The sequence below is a fragment of the Rutilus rutilus genome (genome assembly GCF_951802725.1).
Source record: "Rutilus rutilus genome assembly, chromosome: 3".
Lineage (NCBI taxonomy): Eukaryota > Metazoa > Chordata > Actinopteri > Cypriniformes > Leuciscidae > Rutilus > Rutilus rutilus.
Window position 1 is genome coordinate 46,766,760 of NC_140211.1, and position 24,273 is coordinate 46,791,032.

Sequence of the window (24,273 nt, forward strand, 5' to 3'; positions counted from 1 at the left end):
GATATTAACATATCATTAACATTGTTTAGTTAAATATTAGCAAATTATATAATTCATATTAATATTCAATTACAATTACACTTAATTATTGTCCAACCTGTCATATTGGGGAATCAGCCCCTTTAAGTCTATAAAAATGTAGTGTTCATTTAATGAAACTAATGAAATTTAGTGATTCAAGGTACTTCAACCCATTAATAAGATTTTTCTTTATAAATATGTTGTTCAATTACATGCTTTTGTAAATTTGTTGTTCAAATAAATGATGTTCAGTGAAATGAGTGAAGGTCGCCTACTTTAACCCTTTACATTATTTATGAATATTGATGTAGAGTGACTATGATCATCAATAAAATGATTCACGGTACTTTTCAGTACTAAATTAAACCTAATGTTGAAAAGTTGTGCTGTTCTGATATTCATAAACATGAAAAAAAATTTTAAATGTATTTGTATACTTGCCAAATCTGGGAAGAAACCACACTGAGTTTGTGTGTAACAGTTTACACACTGAAAACCACATCTGTATTTCTTTACAGTGGAGCCTAATTAATTTCCTTGGAAAAACATTGCATAACATAAACATTAATTATTTATGAACATTATTAAGTGTTGTAAAAATGACAATTCATGTGTTAACTTATATGGTGTCATACCGAGTAACAACTTAAGTCAGGCGGGATAACGCTGTTTTTTCCCATTGAAATGAATTATTTCACTTCATGGAGTTGAGGAAACAATAATAACATGATACCAAGTCCTGTAAAACATTTTCAGACATTTCGCATTTTAAATCACATTGCAGTGTTAAAATGTGGGTAAAGAACTTGAACAAGTAGGGTCACGTTTAAAGAAATCACAATATAATGAGAAAAAATTGTTGTGCAAAACATTTTTTTCTGTGCTCCAAATATTGTTTACTGCATCACTTTATATATTCATTAAGTATTATTGATTTGAAAAGTTTTAATATCGTAATATTTAGAAAATGCATTAACGTTATCCCGTATGACATTTTGACTGGTGTCGTCACATGATTCTCAGTTAAACCGCTTAAAATACATTGTTTAAAATTGAGATTTTAGTAATAAGTAAAAAACACCCCCATAAAGATAATAACTACTTTGATGTGCAGGTTTAACCTTTTTGAATTTTTTATCAGTTGAAAACCTTATTTGTCACTGGCCCATTAACATTGATGATAATAAGAAATGTTCCTTGAGCAGCAAATCAGAATGATTTCTGAAAGATCTTGTGACACTGAAGACTGATGTTAAAATTTAACTTTGCATCACAGGAATAAATTTACATTTTACAATATACAGTATTAATATGGAAAACAGTTACTTTAAATTGCAATAATATTTCACAATATTACTGTTTTTACTGTATATTTGATCAAGTAAATGTAGCCTTGGTGAGCAGAAGAGAATTATTTCAAAAACATAAAAAAAACATAATCATTTTAAACTTGTTTAAACTGTTTGGCAGTATATGTCTCATAATATTTCTGAATATAGTGCCTGAGAAACGTTTGTGTGTGTGTGTGAGTGTGTTGCGTCTAATGTCTCTGTTTATCTGCTTGTGCTGATGATTTGAGAGTAAATTAGATGCTAATCACTGAATGTAGTTCGTAACTCACATCACTGAACACATCGCAACACACACTGGTGAATTTTGCATTAATCAGAGTCATAACAGGATTTGAGACCTCTGACAGTGTTTTTATATAATCGTATTTATATAGTTCCGTTTAATTGTTTCCGTTAATTGTTTCCTGCACATCCAGGCTGTTTGACTGTACTTGAATAATAATATGTTGCCATTGATTGCAAGGAACCTGCTTTAAAGAAACATACCAGCACATCCATACATACTTACAATTATATGTACGGTTTATGTGAGAATAATGTGAAAATAATTCATTCATTCACATAGAAAAGCAGTTTCTCCTTAAAGGAATGATTTAGGCACTTTACAGATCAAATAACAAACTCTTTTGTTCTGCTGAATAATTCATGTAAGTGCTTTAACAAAACTACAAGCCTCAAATATCTGCTTCTGAATTTTACACAGTTATGCCACTTTCCAAGCTAACAAAAATATTCCAAGAAAGTTTTGCTAACATTCCCATTAAAGGGATAGTTCACCCAAAAATGAAAATTTGCTGTTAATTTACTCATCCTCAGCCATCTAAGATGTAGTTGACTTTTTTTCTTCAGTAAAGAAGGTTTTTAGCTGAAACAGTGGTCATCGGTGATTCATATAATGGAAGTCAATGGGTGCCATCAATTTGAGATCTTGGATGGCCTGAGGGTGATTAAATTAACAGCAAATTTTCCCTAATTAAACTATCACTTTAAAAGGTTATTTCTGAATGTTCTCTAAATGTTCTAAATATATTTATTTTTTCTTCTTGGTTTTCTTGTTTGTATGGCTTTTCTTAATGTTCAATTCTCTGAATGTTCTGAAACAAAAAGTAACATTGAAAAAAAATGTCCAATTAAAACATTTCTGGGAAAAAAAACCATTACATGAACATGTATAAATACAATTTTTGTGCTTAATTTTTTAGAACATTACTAAAGACTAGATAACTTTGAACAAACGTTCTGTTAAGAAGAATGTTTGCTCATAACTTTGAGAGAACCTTGCCAAAACTTTAGCCATAGTTCTGAGATTGTTCCCTGTTAGCTTGTATTGTCTTTTCAAAGCTGCTTTACAGCTTAATGTGCCACATATTTGATGGTTTGCATAATGTATTGTTATTTTCCTGTTTATTACTGTAGGAGCGTTTCCATTACAGATTTGCGCAAAACTTTTGTGGGTTTTTTCTAAATGTCAACAAAAAAATAATAATAATTCTGCGTTTCCATTAACCGATGTTATGCGACTAAAACTTAATTTTTTTCCTCTTGCGATAAGTACAATCAGGGTTCGAAATGACTTAGGACTCTTGGGGGGTCCCCTAAAATTTAATTATTAAATTATTAAAAATTCTGAAGACTACCTTGCTACACTATATACTGTAGGCAAAATTATATGGAGCAATGTTGAAGTGTTCAAGGTGGGATAATGGTCTTGGGATGTTTTTCATGGTTTGGGCCAGGCCCAGTATTGTAGTGGTGTCTGGAGAAGTGGCTATAATGTAACAGGTAACCCTCTAACTCTGAATAAAACATTTTAAAAGATAATTGCGACTTTTTATCTCACAATTGCGAGTTTACATCTCGCAATTCTGACTTTATAACATGCAATTGCGACTTTATTTCATGCAAATCTGACTGTATATCTCTCAATTCTGACTTTATTTCTCAGAGTTGCGTGAAATAAAGTCGCAATTGCGTCATATAAAGTCAGAATTCTGACTTTTTTTCTCGCAATTGCGACTTTATATCACGCAATTCTGACTTTATTACACATAATTGCGAGTTTATATAACGCAATTCTGACTTTATAAGCAAAGCAATTCTGACTTTTTTTTTTTTTACCTCAGAATTATATCTCACAATTCAGATTTTATAACATGCAATTCTGACTTTATATCTCCCAATTGCGTATTATAAAGTCAGAATTGCGAGATATAAACATGCAATTCTGAGAAAAAAAGTCAGAATTTCAAGTATATTTCTCGCAATTGCGAGTTTATATCACGCAATTTTGACTTAATAACACATAATTGCGACTTTATATCACGCAATTCTGACTTTATAACCTGCAATTGCGACTTTATATCACGTAATTCTGAGATAAAACGTCAGAATTACCTTTTTTATTTTTCACTCTGTGGCGGAAACAAGCTTCCATAGACTGCTGTTAGCTGGCAGATCATTTGGCTTCATACACATACTTAGCTAACAAGAAACGTTGACAAACGTACTCTTCTAATCATTACACTGGGTATCTAGTTAATGCAACTTTTGATATAGGAACTCGAACTCCTAATATTTTACTATAAGCAATTATAGAGATATAAATATAATCGAAGCACTTACAGGATTTCACTCTTTGTGAGGTTTCGGTTTGCCGCGTTCAGCTACGTGTCTGCGGGAGCACCACAACAACAATCTGTGACGCTGTATAGAAACTCACTCGGCTAATAGCTGCCCTGATTGCTGCCTCGCGCTAGGAAATAAATGAATTACTGTTATAAATATAAAACGTCACTAAAGACCTATAATTTTCACAATTATTTTTAATGTTAAAATATATTTGTCGGGGACCCCCCAAAATCCAAAAATAAATTCTTATGGGGGGTCCCTAATGACTTATGGAGGGTCCGGGACCCCCCCAGACCCCCCTCATTTCGAACCCTGAGTACAATCATTTCAAAAACCATGGGAACGGACATTGGTAGGTTTTTATGTACTATATCCCAGCCAGTGCACTAGCCATTATTATTAATCGAAGGAGATGTATGTGTGTTTTCCAAGCATTAATGGTAAGGAACGACCCTTATTATACTTGTGAGCGGCACATATGAGGTGTTTCTGGGTGTTTCTCCCTCATATCTGCTTTGAGGTCTTGATTGTGGCATTTATTTGAGGTTTAGAATCCATTATTCCTGTAATTCTTATGTCTTATATGAATTTAATAAAGAACTCTTGTCTTGTATTCTGTCCAAACATACCGCGTCATCTACGCCAGGTAACCTGTAAATGCGGAAAAACTGTTTCCATTGCAGTTTTGCGGAATATTTATTTTTCGAATTGCCTGAAAAACCACCTCATGCGAGCGTAAAAACTTTTTTGCGATAAATGGGAGTTTTTGCGAAATTGACGTGTTTCCATTGGGCGTATTTTCAATTCACAATTTCAATTTGTGCAATTTGAAGGGTAATGGAAACGGGGCTAGTGAAGTTGCATTGAAACAATTTGTATTGTATAAAGCCCTAAGAAGTAAAAACTTGACTTGACTTTGAAACCCTCTGCTACTCTCGTACCATAGATGCCCATTGTTTGTGTTACTTTAAATAATATTTCAGCTCTTTTTACAAGCCAAGGGACACGAAACGATTGTTTTATGTAGCAATCGACATAAAAAAAACAATGGGTTCCATTAAAGCTACACTGTGTAGGATTTTCTCCCATCTAGAGGTGAAATTGTTTATAACTACCAACTGAATATTACTTTCTAGCCCCTCCCATTCCGAGGGCGTTTTAACTCCTACGGTGGCCGTATTATTTCAAATCTGCCGGCAGTCGCGAGTAATCTCCCCCTCGCATTCGTCACGGTGCCACTGAGTGTAAAAACGTGAAAGGCGAAGCTTGAATTTCCAGGTATTGTCCCTCTTTGGCTAATGTATTTTCAAGATGGAGGCGCAACATGGCTGCCGCCATTCGAGCGACTCGCTCGTATGTATTCTAAATGGCAGATTCTACGCTTACGAGAATACTTGATTAGTTGGTAGAAGTAATTACACATTAATGAGCACATATCATTTTGAAAGAACAAAGTGTTTTTTGCTAAGAATCAACTTTATAACTTTTAAAAAATTACACAGTGTAGCTTTAAACTTAGAGTATTTGGTGTGAAAGTGTGAATTCAGGGTTTCTTGATCAAGCGATTCAGATGACACTGTCGTTGTTTGGGTTTTCTTTCAGATGTTGTACGCGGCAAGTCCATACTCTGATCCGGTGGTGTTTGCTGATATCGACCCACAGCCCATAATCGATGAAGAGGAGGGTCTGATCTGGGTCGTGGGGCCCGTGCTGGCCGTCATCTTCATCATCTGTATTGTCATCGCCATCTTGCTGTACAAGAGGTAGAAACCGTGGAGAAACACACACTCTCAATAACCTTTGCACATTATTTGACTTATAATGTGATGTATTTCAGTATTCTCAGTGAAACAGTAAAAATAAAAAAAAAGTGTGGTGGCTGTTGGTTAACATTATCCAAAGGACTCAATTGTTGAGCTATTAGGGTGAAAGATTATGAATACAAGCTGGTCGTTGGAATAACATTTACTGATGAATTGCTCTCAATAAGAGCTGAAACTTGGGTTAAGAAAGTAATTTGGATTGTTGGCTTTAAGCCATTGTGTGTGCATGTTTATGCAGTTATGCATTGTACGTATCTTCAATAATCTGTGGCCCTCATTTGAATATAGACTGATCTGATCATCTGCTAAAAATTACAGTCAGGCATTGAGTTGAACATCTATTGTGATGAGGTCCTTCATATATCCAGGGTTATTTGATGTCTTCTGATGGCAGATTTATTTGTTAATCACAGAATCAATGTCACGGGCTCATGCACACATCTCATAGTGTAATATTGCAATGTCAACAACACAACACACTCGCTGCCCATGATGCATCAATTCAATCCAAACAAACAGTTTCACATGAGCAATTCCTGCTGTCAAGACATGTACAAAGTGAAGTACAAATCTGTAAATATCAGGGTATTAAAACAGATTTTTCAGCCAGGCTTGGAAAAGGCACAAAATGTTTTAGTTATTATATTATATTATATTATATTATATTATATTATATTATATTATATTATTTTTTACCAAGAAACTAATAGTTTTATTCAGAAAGATATAAATGATGTTATTTTAATCCATTCCATTTATTAATTAATATTTATAAAAGTATCGTGGTTTAACCCTTGTGCATCAATTTAAAAAAGTTACTCATAGGTCCAAAGAGGACAAAAATGTCCATGTCAAAAAACGGTCATAAAAAGGTGAAGCTTGGGAGCACAGACTTAACTTTGGTATCATTTTAAAGAATACCCTTGCCAGATTATTGCTGAAGTAAAAAATTTTTTATAAGTAAATCCAAAAAAAAGTTATATAGGTTTAAGTTTATGAAAATTATTTATGAATATTATTTTATATAAAATATATATTTTATGAAACAAGTTGAACTCTAAAACGGCTAGAAAATCAAAGCCATAAATCTAAATAAGTTGTGTTCCAAATTTGAGGTTGATATCTCAAAAAATGAGCTTTCAGTAATAATTTGTTTGGGCGCAGTACCAAACTGTCCCCATTGGATCCCAGCAAAACTCCTCTGGTCACACAGTGATTGGCTTTGTTATTTGCAGTTGAGTTTTTCTCTCTCAATACTACAAACACACACATGCACACAAACACCTTTTTTTTTTTATAACACACATACCAACCACACTCTGACATCCATACCAACACACCCACACAATTATCATTGCATAATTTATCCAGTTGGCTCTATAATAGCTAAAAATTCATGCAGTTAACAGTAACAAAAAAACAAAAACTTACTCATAGGTCCAAAAGGGACAAAAATGTCCAAGTCAAAAAACTCTCATAAAAATGTTATGCTTGGGAGCAAATACTTAAGTTTGGTCTCATTTTAAAGAAGACCCTTGGCAGATTGTTGTTGAAGTGAAAAAAGTGAAAAACGTGCAACCAAATTTTTTTTATAGAAGTTTAAGTTTATGAAAAATATTTATGAACATTATAATCAATATTTTATATAAAATATATATAAGTATTTTGTGTAACTAGTGCAACATTTTTTTTTCAAATGAAATGGGGGTGAAATAGTAAAATTACAATAAAAATGGACACCTGTGCCAAAATTAATGCAGTTAACATAAAAAAAAAAAAAAAACTTACTCATAGGTCCAAAAGGGACAAAAATGTCCAAGTCAAAAAACTCTCATAAAAATGTTATGCTTGGGAGCAAATACTTAAGTTTGGTCTCATTTTAAAGAAGACCCTTGGCAGATTGTTGTTGAAGTGAAAAAATTGGAAAAAGTGCAACCAAAAAAATGTTATAGAAGTTTAAGTTTATGAAAAATATTTATGAACATTATAATCAATATTTTATATAAAATATATATTTTATGAAACATTTGGAACTCTAAAACTGATATAAATTCAAAGCCATAAATCTAAACAGGTTGTGTTCCGAATTTGAGGATGATATCTCAAAAAATGAGCTTTCAGTAAGATTTTGTTTGGGCGCAGTACCAGACTTTCCCCATTGGATGCCAGCAAAACTCCACTGGTGAACACAGTGATTGAATTTTCGATTTGCAGTTGAGTTTTTCTCTCTCAAATATTACAAGCACACACATGCACACAAACACATTTTTTTTTTTATAACACACATACCAACCACACTTAGACATCCATACCAACAAACCCACACAATTATCGTTGCATAATTTATCCAGTTGGCTCTATAATATGCCGAAGCAGAAAACAGGAATAAAGCGAGTATTTGCTTTATAGGCCTAACCTGAAAAAATGGCACCATCTGATAAAAAATGGTAAAAATGTCAATTTTGAAGCCTTGCCAACAGAATGAAAGCCTATTAAAAAAGATTGCATCATTTTATAGTTAAACGGCACAGGGATTAAAAAATGCAGTTTTAATGGGTTTCAATGGGGACATTTTTGTCCTTAAGGTCCTAAGAGGAAGTATTTTGTGTAACTAGTGCAAAATAGATTTTTTAAAGAAAATGATGATAAAATAGTAAAATTCCAATAAAAATACACACCCGTGCCAAATTTTATGCAGTTAGCATTAACACAGGCAAAGTGATCAAAAAAACAAAACTGAAAAAGCCAAAAATGTCCTCAAGGATGCACAAGGGTTAAAAAAAAGCAGCATTGTTTTCAACATTGATAATAAGAAGAAATGTTTCTTGAGCAGCAAATCACCACATTGGAATGATTTCTGAAGGATCATGTGACAGTGAAGACTGGAGTCATGATGCTACATTAAAAATCTTACAGACCCCAACCTTTTGAACAGTGTTCATTATTAGTTTTATAATTAGTTTTGCTCATCAGATAGGTCAGGGCTTCTCAAAGTATTTTGAATGGTTCTTTCGTTGACCCAAATTCCTGTTGGCACACATCAAAAACACACAATTAATTGAGAAACAAGACTATGTGAGATCAAGGCTTTTTTCTCAAATCACTTAGTTAGGTTCAGTTGCACAGTGGATCTATGTCTTAACATAACGTATAAGATGAAAATGAACAATGCTAAAACCCCTCTGAATATCAGTAGAACTGATGAGGAGATCTGTGTTTGTCTTGTATACTAACCTCTGTTCTCCCTTTCTGCTGCTTTCACTGGAGCAGTCAACCAGACAGGTGAGCGCATTAGAAGAACTGTACCTGAGACTCACGCAGTGGTTATGGCACAGTCGAGGGCACTGAACACTCATTTAAATTTCGATCTCAAGCATGTTTGCTTGACCACTTGCAGTGATGCTCTGATAGTCCAAGCAAAGTTAATTTTGTCGTTAAGTATATTATGTTTTTGTTTTTTCTTTTTGTTTTGTTTTTCAGAAAAAGGGCAGAGTCAGAGGCCAGGAAAGGCAGTCTGCCCAGCGGTAAAGAAATGCCTTCCCATCACCCCACAGACCCCGTAGAGCTACGCCGTCTGAACTTTCAGACTCCTGGTAAGAGCTGCTTTACACAAACACAAACACAAACCAAACACAAATCCTCAACCACATTGTCCTAAGAAGCTTCAACAAAAGGTTTTGATTCCTACTATTTTTCCATGAAGTGAAGTATAATATAAAAAGTGAAGTATAATATATTGAATCATGAGGAGCGTGATAGTCTAGAGCAGTGCTTCCCAACCCTGGTACTCTTAATTCCAGATTCCTCCCTTATCTGATCTTATTTCAGGATTGAGTGTTTATAATAACTAACAAGCTGAGGAGTTGAATCAGAAATGTTTGATTAGTGAGACTAACAAAATGTGATTTTTTTGGTAACTCCAGGATCAAGTTTGGGAACCACTGGTCTAAAACACACTAGCTCTGTTCCAAAACCCAGTGAGCTGCCTACCTAGACAGAATTTTGGATGATGTCATTGGTGCACTCCAGACTTTAAGACTGCTCAAAATGCCTGGAGTAACACCTCACTAAAATTGTATGGCAGCATTGCATTTTGCCTTTACAGAATGCATTGCGACATGCTCAGAAACATGTCATTCATAAGGGAGATTACAAGGTCTGTTTTACCCGATATTTCTGTATATTTCTTGGTCGCTAGCTTTTCAGCAAGATAACATCAAATTGTGTGGTGCTGCCTATAAAGAATATGTCAAATCAGTGACTCAAGAGGATCAATTATAGATTCTGCCTATGTAGACAACAAGGCCGCTCATTGGTTTCGGGAACAGAGATACCGTCTTAGTCAGCTTTTAGGCGCCTCTGTGTCATTCAGAAACACAGTCTTAAATGAGTCCTTGGACATAACCAGAGTAGAAAGGTCAAAAGCTGTGCTCTTGTTTTTCTTAGCATATTTAAGATGTAGGTAATGCGAAGGTCTGTTAGCCATATGGAGCCGGAAATAGAGAGCAGACCTCTTGAGGAACCAGCCTGAGTGCTCACAAACACACAGGACAGGTGGCTTTAGGACAGACAAAAGGGCAGGAAATCCCTCTGGACTCAGGAACTGCAGCTTTACCGCTGACCCAAGGACTCCTAGCTACACATTCATAGCAGCTCAGTGAGTTTACCTTAAGAGCAAAGCCTGTCGAGCTAACGGAAGCCAGCGTAAGAAGACCATGGCGATATACAGAATATTCAATACAACCTCTGTTGGTGATTGTATATTCCGTTGGTGAATCAAGACACGCATATACACACACATGTAGGTGGGCCATTGTGTTCGAAGTAAGCGGAGTGTGAACGAGGTGTAGAGGAATCTGGAAATTGTCGAGCGGTGAAGCGCTGCTCCCTTCTGACCTTGGTGAACAAGGTGACGTACACTCGGCTCTAGAGCGGCCAGCCGTGAAGACCTATAGATTTATTTTCTGAGGGGCAGAACAGCGGTGACAACAGTTGCTCCATTAGTTTCTCAGAGGAGAACCTGGTGCCAGCGAGACTAGCTCTAAACACACTGAACTGGAGTCCATCTATCTGTCTGTCAGAAACACCTGGGCTGCAAGTGCAAGACAGATGGACTGGAGAGAAACAGTTCACCTTTCTAATAAAAACAGCTTAGACCAGCATTTGCTGGTGTTAGCTTGCTTCCAACACTTTTCACACTACTGGTCTATTTTGATGGTTTTAGAGGGTTTGGGAGGCCAACCAGCCAACCCCAAAAACTCACTTCCCCCACAACACAATTCATAACAGCTCACAAGGTATGTTTACTAATTTCCCTCAATTGGATTTCTCAATCCAATTATAAATGGATTATTTGGGTGCGTGTAAACATAGCTAGTGAGTTTATTCTGAGGATTGACATTTGTTGATAACCAAAACCCTTAAAAGTGCCATTGGTTATTATATAGTTTGTTGGGGAATCAAGGCTTCCCATTGTGTTTGAAAGCACACAAGCATGAATGAGGAATGTGGGAAGTGTTGCGAGGTCAACACGACTGTTGATCTTGATGGAAAAACCTGACAGAAGCAAAACAGCTTAAAAGCCTGTGTTTAGCTGGTCTTAGCCCAGAGTCATGGTCCGATTTAGGACCATTCAGTGGTTTTGTGCTCATCATCAGGGTAGTCTGGCAGACTAGTCAACCACTTCAAGCTGGTTCAAGCTCGGTTTTCTTCTTGAACCATTCATCAAGTGCCAGAAAAAAGTTGTTGAGGATCCAAATCATTAACTTGATTCCCATCCATGCACCGCAGCCTGGTGTTAGGTTTGATATTCATCTACAACACAAACATGGCAGGACTCATACTGTATTCACGTGTCGGGTTTGCATTGCAACATGGTTTCAAGAGTGATGTTCCATGCACTCAATCCTCTCCGCAGCTCTTTATTAGTGGACTCATGCCCCTCTTTCGCAAATAGCCTCTTAGAGAAGCTTTGCATCCTCCATTTTCCCTTCAGGCAGGGGAACGAAGGCTCTCGACAGCTGAAGATCCCTCTTCAGTGAGAACGGCCTCTGCATTAGCCCTCCTCTCTTCAAACCCTTGATGCCGTCGTGCGGTCACCCAACCCTCCCCCATCTCAGTTTTCATCTTGAGGGTGCTTGATGTCGCTCCGACGCATTTCTCCGAATGGCAGTTTCATTGTCACCGCGGCTGGTAATGGGTCTTGAGAGGCGGTGGATGGCAGCTCTCTCCTGCTGCTTCCATTAGCTAATGCCCTCTTCTATCAGCCCAGAGATGAAAGAACCGCAGTGCCACGTCCAAGCGTACGGACTCTTTTTCTGTGGCACGCAGGCTGTTGTTATGCAAACCGGTTATCAGAGAGCAGCTTCTGCTCCTCGACTATTCAAAAGCATCCTCTGCAGTGCAAACACAAGCTCTTTCTCTCACAGACATGCACCTTTGTTACAGAAGAGAACAAGCAAACACGCGCATGATAAACATACACGCCATCTTCTTTCTCCTTGTTACATTTGTTTGTTTTGACTTTTTGACTTTTTTTTTTTTTTTTTGGTTTCCCTTCCAAACTTGTTATCCTCATTTCCGCATGCTTGTCGTGTGTTAGCCATTGGCATGCGTGAATTTGTTTTTACTAACAAACTTAAATATAAAGTTGAAGCGTTGTTCCAAACTGTCTATTGTCATTTCAGACTGTGTTTCTACTGCCTCTTTTTTAGTTCCGGTAGTGATCGATCACCACATTTGCTTGTTTTAACGTCAGCTAGTATGATTTATCCCCGTACCCTTTTCCTTTGCAGGTTCAGCCACATCGGTTTACCCCAGTAACCTCCATTTGTCAAGTTAGTCGTTCTTGTTTCTACATATGCCACTGTGTCTGTTCATTTTCTCCAATTGCTCTCTTGATTGTCTCATTTATTTATGCGTTCATCGACTCACACCGCTTTGCCTCACACCAGCGCAGGAGACGGGGTTTGATATGTTGCATTCTTTAGACTCATGGCCGGCTCTGACTTTAATATCCAGCCCCTAACGTTCTCCTCTATTCCATCTTTCCACCATTTTAAAGCTTGCGGACGAATAACATTCTTCTTTTCATTAGGAATGCTCTGTGCGGCTTTTGTGTCCATTTTCTTCAAGCATGTGGCTGCTTCGTCCAATCATACAGGCCAAATAAAAACCTCACATTCTCCATCCTCTATAATGCTCATCTCTCTGTGTATGCTCAGATTCGCTAGCACTTACATCAGGACTCTTTGTTTGTCTCCTGTCCGTAGGGATGGCCAGTCACCCTCCCATTCCGGTCATGGAGCTGGCTGATCATATCGAGCGCCTGAAAGCAAACGACAACTTGAAGTTTTCACAGGAATATGAGGTAATAATCAGCTGTTTTGTTACTTTCTGCAGGGAAAAAAACTGTTTTTGTTCTCAACCCCTTTTACTCCCATTGTCAAAGGCAATATTTCTGGTATTTTCTGCTATAATGGCAAAGTTTCAACATTATAAAATCACTAGGTTTAAAAATCATTTGTCAAAGTTCAGCACTTTTGTACTGAAGTTGGAAAAGTAACAAAGTTTAGGGAAAAATAAATACATTTTCTTTAAATTACGAATGAATTACACAGAAAGAGAGCAAATAACAAGCGTTCCCTTAATCACTGAAACTGACGGTTGGCACACTTGCAAAAACTCCCATTTTAATCAATGAATTTGACTAAAAGTGCACAATAAATCTTTAAATTACAATGTGTCTAATCGCTTTGTTTGTTATAATGAGAGGATTTGTGAGCACGAAGGACTTAATCTGGCTCTAAACAGAAACTCATTCAGTGTTTTGAGGGATATTGAGCTGAGTCTCACAACCAACTGGTAACTTAAACACCTCTGATTGGCCATTATTTTCAACAATAATGCCTGTGATTGGCTACAATACTCAATGCTGCAAAATCACATTGTAAATAGACACAATTGCAGCGATTAACACGCCAGGTTGGGGTGAAGCTGGAGCGACTGACAGCACTATTACGCCAATGCGACAGCCCTTAACAAACCCAAGCAAAATCTAAATCTTTTCGCATACCGCCTGGAACCCACACAAGTACAAACGGTTGGGAATCACTGATCTAAAGCTTTGTAAAATAATCCAAACAACCACTGATTTATGATAACCTCCTTTATTTTCAATACAGTTCTTTAAATAGCTTATTTTAGACCATTTTTCCACGCCTAAATATATTTACGCCTACATTTAAACTCGTTTGACAAAAATTTTAGAGGTAAAAATGACACATTTCAAAGTAATTCAAGTGTAATCAACCGGTCTCTGGTGTCCTGTTTTCACCGTAACAATGCTGATTCTCGTGCTGGAAATGGGCTCGCGTTCAGCGGCGGAACTGCTTATTTCAGAACGCCGCGGTTCACTCATAGCCACAAGATGCTGTGGCTGCTTCCATAACCTGCCCATAAACAATCAGTGCACAGTTCTAAGAACATATTTCAATATCCAAAGTGATTATATTCAGTATCTTTAGGAATAAATCATTAATTTTAGGCAACGCATCAAAAGTCCATCATCCGAAAGGACAGATGCGTTTAGTTGAATGACATCGCATCCCTGTAGTTTGCTTTGCATTTAATAAAATGATTTACAGCACAGTAACGATTTTATAGATGAAATAAAACATACACAAACCTGTATTTTATTGAAAAAATGCACCAATTTGGCGGCGCTGAGAAGCTGAACGTGATCGCGCCTCACCTGCCTTTTTGTTCCACTATTCTCTCTCTCACACATACATACATTCTTCTCTTTATTTTTTTCAGACATACATACATTTTGTTTTTGCATACATTTATTATTTAGAATATTAAATGTATACTTTGAATACATTTGCATAAGAGCAAAATGTATGAATGCGTGCATAAAAATATGACTATGAGAGCAATATTATATGTATGTGAAAGGAGAATGTAAGTGTGTTAAAGTGCCAGAATGAATAATGTCTTGTTTGACTCTTCATAGATACATGACTTAAGCAAGTACATGAACAAAAACAGACGGTCATGTTCTTGGGCATGATTTTTCAGTATTCAAATCTTATTTTTTAAAACTTTATATTTGAATCCCAGATTTATTTGAGATGATTTGAAATGTTAAAAGGCTTTAAAACAACAAATCGAATGTTTTTCAACATTATTGCTGGTAGTTTTAAGGCCAAGCATCGCTATCACTGTTACTCACACTGATTTGATAAGAAACACCCTAGCAACACCCTGGCAAGCGTTCCTGCGCGCCGTGTGGAGCGTTCAGAGGGACCACCGCTATTCGGTTTTGACCTGATGAACGTTCAACGCTCACAAATGCGATTGTATCGGTCACGCTTACAGCTCCCCGCCAACCACAATGAAACATTTCCTGTCCGTATTTCCCGCCGCCTATCAGCTGTCATTTAACATGCCAGCGTAGGAAAGGTCAGGTAGGATGTTTCTCGGTGTAATCTTGTTATGTAGTTGGGAGAGACGTGTCGTTGAGATCGCAACATTATGCTCGGTTTTGTTTTCCGACGGGTTGTTATTTGAGTGGAGTGGGGCCGTGAGAGCAAGGTTTCGTCACTTTTTTTCAGGCCCCTCAGTCTGCGGTTACTGAGCATGAGGTCAGACGTGGAACTCCGCCAAGACGACTGCCAGAGCTGAGCTAAAACATACGGGATTGTCATTCTGGGGTGGTTTTGCATGGGCACGGAAAGTAATTTCAGCAGCACAATGAAGCGGGCGAGATCACAAGTAATGTTTCAAAAGATTTGGACAGAATGACGTGGCTTAACTGGAGATTTGTCATCTTTAGTGACGCTTTATGGTGCGGCGCGGCGACTTGCCCTGGTAGAAAAATAGCACCACTGTCAATTTACGTTTCTTCATATTGGGCCCCGGTTGTTACGCAAACAAGCACTTTACTGCGAAAACAGCAGCGTTCTCCTCTTCTCTCAACAGCCAAACTCAGACTGCAAATGTGGAATATCTGTCTTGGCTATTGACAATCTCAGAGCGTTTATCGTTTTGCTATTTTGGAGTGTAATTTGTCCAAGTGGGGCTGCGATTTGTTTGCAGTCGTCGGCTCTCGTTTGAAAGGGCACATCAGTGGACAAAAGCGCCGTTTGAAAGGGAGCACATCTCTGTGTGATCCTTTAAAATCTATTCAAGGCATGAAGACATTACTTTCCCCTCTACGCTTACGGGACCAATTTTCATTCATTCAACGCTCCTCTGAAAACTGTAATTTGAAATTTGTCAACGAGGAGAGCTGGCTTGCAGGCAGATGCGTATCATCTTTTCATTTTCAAAAGACACAGCGGAGACCGAATAATTTCATTATTAAAGTAAATGGGAAAAAATTGCAAACTGCACATAAGACTGACGCTGAGGTCATATTGTGCACAAAAGCTCTTTCACTGGCAGACTCATCCCGCATTCTCCAGCGCTTTCATGCCGACACCTGTTTTTTAATGCTTAGTGCTGAAACCTTCAATCGTGTGACTTCCTGATGAAATGTATAGACGAGCATCACTGCAGGAAGAGTCATATGTGGAGATGGACTGCATTGTGTAAACTGTTTGTTCATTCATTCATTCATTCATTCATTCTGTCTTTTGTTCATTCCTATATCTTTGTCATTTCATTTCATCCATTCATTTTTTTGACAATTAATTCATTTCCCTGTCCTTATTAATGTGTTCATTCATTTGTCCAGTTTTATGTTATTTCATTCATTCATTCATTCATTCATTCATGCATGCATTCATTCATTTTCTAAAAATGTTGTCAGTTAATTGTATCCATTAATTTGTCTTTAATTGATTTGCCTATAAATGAATTATATATGCTTTCTTTCTTTCTTTCTTTTTTTCTTTCTTTCGTGCAATATTAATGTTTTTGTTAATTTGAATGCATTTGATAATTTAAATTGTATTTGTTCTGTAATCGATTAATTAATTCATTCATTCATTCATTCCCTTTTCAGTTAAGTTCATCCATTAATTTATTCATCACTTTAATTATTTACTCATGTGTATTATATATGCTTTCATGCATTCATTCATGTGTGCATCATTTTGTCCAAAATTACTCCACTCATGTGTTTAACTTATCAATTTATTCATTAATCTGTTAAATTATTATTTTGTTAATTTGCTAGACATTTGTCATAACTATTTTCGTTAATTATTTATAATTATTTCATTCAAATAAATATATGGATTAATTCATTTGTGCATTAATTGTGCTACTCAATGGATTGTTCATTTGTTTAATTCATTTATGCATTCATTCATTCATTCATTCATTCATTCATATGTGCACTGATGTCATCTGCAATGACAGTGTCAATAATTCATTGCACATTTATATATACTAGGATATAAGTTTGTGATAAAGATTTTTCCCGTGTTTCCCCGCCCAGCACCAGCGTTTATTTCTGAACGTTCTCGTTATATGACGCGTTACAGTCACCGCTCTATTTTTACAGACACTGAATGCTGATCATAACCGCACGGGTCAGGACGCGTCTTTCTATTTTAGATGGATATTTTTGGCCATGATGTGCTCAGAGTATGTTGTGTCTGAACCAATGGTTAGCATATGCAGGGTGCAAATTAAACGCATCTGTGTGACTTTGTTTTGCTCTGATGGTTAATGTGTGCTCATTAATTAATCTGTTTTTCCTCATTTTTCCTTAGTCAATTGATCCTGGTCAGCAGTTCACGTGGGAGCATTCAAACCTGGAGGTGAATAAACCAAAGAACAGATACGCTAATGTCATCGCCTACGATCACTCCAGGGTCCTGCTCTCCGCCATCGATGGTACGATCTTCTCTTCTCATTAGTGTTTGATCATTGTGTCATTTCAGAACAATTCATGAAATGAATCAAAATAATTAACGAAAAATTGATGACGTCATTTTTTTTTACAAATAGATTAATTAATAAATGTACAAATTATATGTCTAAACAAACAACATTTGATCAGATTTATGCTTAAGAAATGAAGTAAAAAAAATTCACTTAATTCAAGATACAGTATATAACACAAGTCTTGATATATTATGCTGTTGTTTCTCATGTAAATGTATTTTGTTTTTACGATGTTCATACCATTACAGCAGCATTACACATTCATATTGAACGTTTTCAACTCGTAAAAAAAAAAATCATTCCCAAAAATAAAACATCTAATTTCCCTCCAAACTGTCAAATAACAGATTCAACCAGCGAACAATGAAACAAGTAAATGCCCATCTGCCGTGTCCAGCCCTGATAAATGCGCCTGCTTTGTGTTTCACAATGAGAAATGAAATAGAGTGATGAACTGCTGCAGAAAATCCACATCAAACCTATACCCGCTTCATTCACACACCACAAACACTGATGGAGCGGCTTCTCCGCCGGTCTGCTCACATTCAGTCTGAGACAAGAGACAAGACAATCTGAGATGCACAATGGAGAAATAGTGGCTGTGCTAGTAAACCTAGTGAGCTCCCTTGACGTGTACTGCCTGTGTTAGTGTAAGGAAGCATCATAATGCTAATGGACATCATTGAGTCAATGCATAGTTGATTCTAATGGAGTTTGCCATTAGCAATAAGCTGCAAGAAATCACTTTCGGAACCAGTATTTTTTGTTATTTTCCAATTTTCTGTGTTGTTTTAGTATTCTTTATATTCTATTATAATATTTATTAATATTTAGATTTTAATATATATAATTTGTTTAACATTTCAGTACTTATTAATATTTTAATTTGTAGTAACATTTACATTTTATTTTATTTATGCTTGTTTTCAATTTCTGAAAAGGATTTTTAAGTTTTATTTAGCGAAAACAACACTGAGTGGGTTAAGAAAAACAATTTGCTTCTTGTTTTAATTATGTTCAGATATTTATTTATTTTTACGTGACAAAAAGGACAAAATATAGATTATTGGTTCATGCTGTCCTTTCTATGAAGCCTTAAAATGTTGGCAGTTCACTAGATTTTGTAACAGAGTCATAATGTGTCAAGTATACATGGCTGGTCAAATATACACACACACACACACATCTGTTAATTACAATTTTTTTATATCTATGTGTCATTTTGGTCTCTTTTGTCTCCAAAAGAGGGAAGGAAATGCAGGATTAATTGTCTTTCTATCCTGTCAGTCACAGAATGAACGAGAAAATGAAAAACATGGAGTTTTAAATTAATTTATTAATTCTTAGTGAAATAATTCACATGGAAAAGAGACAGACAGACAGAGAGAGGGAGGGACAGCGAGTGAGAGGAGGCGTCGGGCGGACGAGGGAACGCAGGGATGAGTTTTATCTCTCTGTTGCATGTGTGAGCTGAGCTGGAGCTGCAGCATTGACACACTGTCAGCCCTTTAACAGCAGAAATCAAGCCTTGCTCTGTTTTCTCCAGATTTATCACACTTCTTCACTTACATTCAGTTATGTTTTTAAATGATTTGTTTTTGATAACTAAACGTATGATGAACAAAAAGTCAATATGCTAAAAGTCTGTAAATGAAAGTCAATCTAGGGCGTGTTTTTTTTACAGGTGAACAGAAATGAATTATAACTAATAAAGATCATTATTATACTTACCCAGTTGATTAATCCCAGTACATTAAGACAGTTGTTTTGTATTACAAGTTTGAAATATGCAAACAAGACAGTAAATCTACTTGAATATGCAGGTTCAAAATGATTTATTTGAGCATATTATTAATAACATATTAGAGGTACAGGTTTTTTTACAGAAGGGATTTTGCATATCTCTTTTTATCACTCCGTAAATCAGAAAACACTGTCAACAGAGAGAACATATTTTGTATGTTTTTCTTCCCCCCACTAGTTAGAAAGAAGACATGTTATGGAAGCAAAATAGACCAAAATCTCAAAATTGACTTGGTTTGTATTTAAAAACACAGCTCACAGTGTTCCGTAGTCGTCTTGTTCTCAGTGTGTTCTCTATGTTGTGTTGTTTTCGCAGGTATTCCAGGGAGCGATTACATCAACTCAAACTACATTGATGGTTACCGCAAACAGAACGCCTACATTGCCACACAAGGCGCGCTGCCGGAGACCTTCGGCGATTTTTGGCGTATGATCTGGGAGCAGCGGAGTGCAAATATTGTCATGATGACCAAACTGGAGGAAAGATCCAGGGTACGATTTGCTGCGACATTACTACTCATCTGTTGATTTGATTAGCTCACACTGTTGTCTGTTCACACCCGATGTGACAAATCAATCACAAATCAGTCAGAAGAGCGTGTGGACGGAGTCTCTCTGCAAGCGTACTGCTGTCTCGCAATGAAATTGATAAGTGTTTAAATGAATAACATTTGGACATTATTTAAAATACATACTCACATACTATAATCTTTTGTTGCTATTAGAATGTGTCAGTTAATCAATACCGGATTCAATTTCAATATGCAGTACCGTTTTTTAAATTAATAATGAATTGCTTATTTTTGGACAAATAACAATAAAACAATAATATTTGTTTTTACTATTAGACTATTTACTATTAACTATTAGATATGTTTAACAAATTATTATCTCACATAAAATAAACCTAATCTAAAATTATACAACAAAGCCATGATTTTTGATGTGTTTAATTTATATTCAAATAATGAAATATGAATTATTAACTAAATTTAACTGTCACACATTTTGCATATACGTTTTTAAGGAAAAACATATATCATGGAAATATAGATCTTATAAATATGGGAAATAAATGAACACATTAAGATTTATTGGCAAATAACTGACAATCACACCAAACCGGGGTGTTAAACTGTATGTCTTAAACTTTGGTTACAGGTTTGGAAAAATTGCTAACTATTTGGCTAAAATATAAATAGAACATAAACAGCTCAAATAAAATACAAATTTCTCCTCCTGATGTTTTTTCTGATGGTAAAGCATCTTTTTGTACTGACTGTTTGTTCTGGCCCTATTTCATACCCTATTTGTGAAAAGCGCACAGCTATAACAGCATTATTTTTAACAAATTACATAAATTATTGGCAAATTGAACTGTTTTCAAACAGAGTTTTAAAAGCTTTTGTCGTTTTTGTCAAACTGATTGCTGGTCTAATTAATATTACAATCCATGTCATCCACAATTTCTGCAGATTTTACCCACATTTCATTTCATCTTTTCCTTATTTGCACCATTGATGTGTGCGTGTGCGTGTGTGTGTGTTTTCTCAGATTCCTTCTAATTTCTTCTCTAAGGCAAGACAGAGCATCATGTCGTTTTCAGCTGCCATTATGAGTTGCAGAATTTAAATTCTTGATTTTCCTGCATTTATTCTTTGTGATATGAATTGTTCTTTGCATGAATCCATGGACTGATGCTTCTGCTCTGTCTTGCTGGTCTAATCCTTAAAGATGGACTGGAGGGTCACATAAAGCAGCTCTCCTGCGGTCTTTGTGTGGCCGTAACATGCAGCCTCTCGTGGTTTCAGTCATGTAGCGCTGGAACGTCTTGATGCATTTTAATGAGTACAGCGTCAAGATATTCTCAGCTAAACAATGTCTTTACGAATATGTTATCAGCAGAATATAATCTTTCAGATCCTGCTCTTGTTTGCATTTAGACAGACCTGCATTGAACATGCGATGCACGTCGATTTTCTTTTTGTAACCGTGTTTTCTGTCTTTTTTATTCTTTTCCTCCTGACAGGGCGGCTGCCGTACAGTAATTTGATGCTCTTTTATAACGACTCACAATGCAACCAACATCTATAATGGTAATAAGGCCCCAGCTTTAATATGATTGCGACAGAGCGCTTGAGATAGTAATTATAGCGTCTGTCAGGCTCATGGAAAACCAGCTCGTGTGTTGAGAAATCCGCTTGTCAGCAGGAAATGGGAATTGTGTTGCTCACTGCTGTTATTCTCTTGCTTTAAATGGACTTGATGTATGTTTGATGGAGATGTGTGTGTGTGTGTGTGTTTGCAGGTGAAGTGTGACCAGTACTGGCCAAACAGAGGGACAGAGACGTACGGACTCATTCAGGTTACACTGCTAGACACGGTCGAGTTGGCGACGTACTGTGTCCGAACGTTTGCACTTTACAAGGTATGTGGGTGTTTCAGGGATCGTTCACCCAAAACTGAAATATTTCATCTGTGCTGTGAGCGTTTTACTTTTCAATTCAGAACGGCTCCAGCGAGAAGCGGGAGGTGCGGCAGTTCCAGTTCACGGCGTGGCCGGATCACGGCGTCCCGGAACATCCCACGCCATTCCTGGCCTTCCTGCGCAGGGTCAAATCATGCAACCCGCCAGACGCTGGACCAATGGTGGTGCATTGCAGGTCTGAAGAGATCTCTTTCATTGTTTTTACATTATTGTTTTATTTATATTTATATTATTAGTAACACAATGAAAATTATCATGAAACTCCAACAATGATTGTAATATGCATTATATATTCTTGGTAATGTGTGAATATTTTATTGTTACTTATAGTACACCATTAAAAAATGTGGGGTCTTTTTTTTTTTTTTTTAAAGAAATTAATACTTTAATTCAACAAGGATGCATTCAATTGGTCAGAAGTGACAGTAAAGATATTTATAATGTTACAAAAGATTTATATTTTTAAAATAAATAAAAATAAATAGTTGTTTAATAATTTAGCAAGAAAAATAATTTGTAAATTTTATATTTTAAATTGTAATAATCTTTAACTGTTTTTACTGTATTTTTTATCAAATAACTGCAGCCTTGATGAACAGAATATATATATATATATATATATATATATATCTTACAATATATGGTATCTTACAATATACAAGGTATCTTACAAAAGACTCACAGGTGTTGTAAAGGCACGGCGGGTGCTTTTCATTGATCAGCAGAACTCATATTAATGTACTGTTATCTGAAGTAGAAAACTGAGGTGAAAAAAAGTGAATCGGTCAATCCCATTCTTGGTCTCAAGTTTTAAACACACACTTCGTCTGTGTGTCTCTGTACAAAGAAACATGATTTTGGTGCGTGGCAGAACATGAGGCACTCTTGCATTTATGGAAAACCCAGATATGAAACCATCTGTTAAATTCCCCTCTAAGCGAAAGCAGCACAAAAAACATCAGGCAGCAAGAGGCATGCAAAAAAGACAAGCCACGAGCTTCCATCGGAAAACTGCCAGATAGAAAACAAGGATTAGTAAACCCTTAAAAATAACACATACGGCAGTTAATTAGAGCTCCCAGCAGAGCGCTTGAAATTGAAAAAATCCTTATTTCCCCTCTTTTCTCTAGCTGGCTTGCGTGCTGAATACGGGAATTAATATCATTCATTGGGACGGAGACTTTGAATTCCTTTCGGCTCAGATCAGATAACGGCTCGACAGCGAGACTTTAATCCTTTCCAAAACACCGTCCCCCTCCGCGAGCTCTCGCCTGACCATTAAAAAACCTAATTCTTTCATTTCGTGGCTGGTGTCAGAAAGTTGACGCATCCTTCGGGAAGAGCAGAGAAAGTTTTAAGCTTCGCATATGATGTGCTAACGTGTGGGCAGGAGATTATATGTGCTGTTTGTCAGGCAAAACAAAAGCATTTGTGGGTAATTAACCTCACTGGAAGCATTTGTCGCTGTTAAACGATTCGCCCAGCACAGAATGAACATTCATATTGCATACGCTTAATGCTTTCGTGAAATCTGGCGAATCGATGCTGATAGCCTCGCGTGTGCTCTCGCTCTGGGCAGTGTTAGCCGTAAAGAGGGTGTTTACCCCTGTCACCTGTAACCCACGGGTCGACGCAGACACACAGCCAGTCAGCCGTTATTGCAACAAAAGAGAAAGTCCATCCAATCGCATGATTGAATGTCACAGAGATCACTAACCGAGACACGGACGGAGGTCTTGTGAGGGGTAAATCTGACACAGCAGTGATTTCTAAAGTATGTTTGAGTGAATCTCATGAAACCTGTCAAGAACACACCCTCATCACATTTCACCACTGAAATTGATGTTGCATAAAGAAAATAAAGTCTTGCTAAAATCAGTGGATATTTCAGGGCAGTTTAAGTTTAAGTCAGTTTGTTTAGTTTATTTAAAGTGGTCATATTATGCTACTATGCTTTTACTTTAAACTTTCTTTAGTGTGTAATGCTGCTGTTTGAGCAAGAAAAAGGTCTGTAAAGTTACAAAGCACAAAGGGAGTTATTCTGTTTATTAGTAAGCACTGTTTCTGAATCACCTTGAATGCAGCCTTGAGTTTTCTTCCGGGAATGAACATGTCACAATATTCCTCATTTAAATAATTCCCACCCAAGGCAGACACAAAATAAGGAGATGAGGCCTGGTTTTGTTGCATTAGTAGTAGTGGTCGACCGATATTGAATTTTTTGATGGCCGATGCCGATATCTTAGAGAGCTGAGTG

General features: G+C 36.6%; 1 protein-coding gene across 15 annotated transcripts in view; it reads left to right on the forward strand.

The window, feature by feature from the left end:
• The window catches only part of LOC311287782 (receptor-type tyrosine-protein phosphatase delta), a 441,129-nt gene that overhangs the window by 398,797 nt on the left and 18,059 nt on the right, over window positions 1–24,273 (forward strand). For 4 of the 15 annotated variants that reach the window (XM_084404823.1, XM_084404824.1, XM_084404825.1 and 1 more), the window contains 8 exons: window positions 5,604–5,764; window positions 9,305–9,417; window positions 12,619–12,660; window positions 13,096–13,193; window positions 17,551–17,674; window positions 19,845–20,020; window positions 21,837–21,956; window positions 22,037–22,191. In XM_084404823.1, the coding sequence (XP_084260949.1) occupies window positions 5,604–5,764; window positions 9,305–9,417; window positions 12,619–12,660; window positions 13,096–13,193; window positions 17,551–17,674; window positions 19,845–20,020; window positions 21,837–21,956; window positions 22,037–22,191 (989 nt within the window). Of the gene's footprint in view, window positions 1–5,603; window positions 5,765–9,078; window positions 9,107–9,304; window positions 9,418–12,618; window positions 12,661–13,095; window positions 13,194–17,550; window positions 17,675–19,844; window positions 20,021–21,836; window positions 21,957–22,036; window positions 22,192–24,273 lie in introns of all 15 variants that reach the window. The other 11 variants (XM_084404826.1, XM_084404818.1, XM_084404817.1 and 8 more) reach the window with 3 other exon arrangements.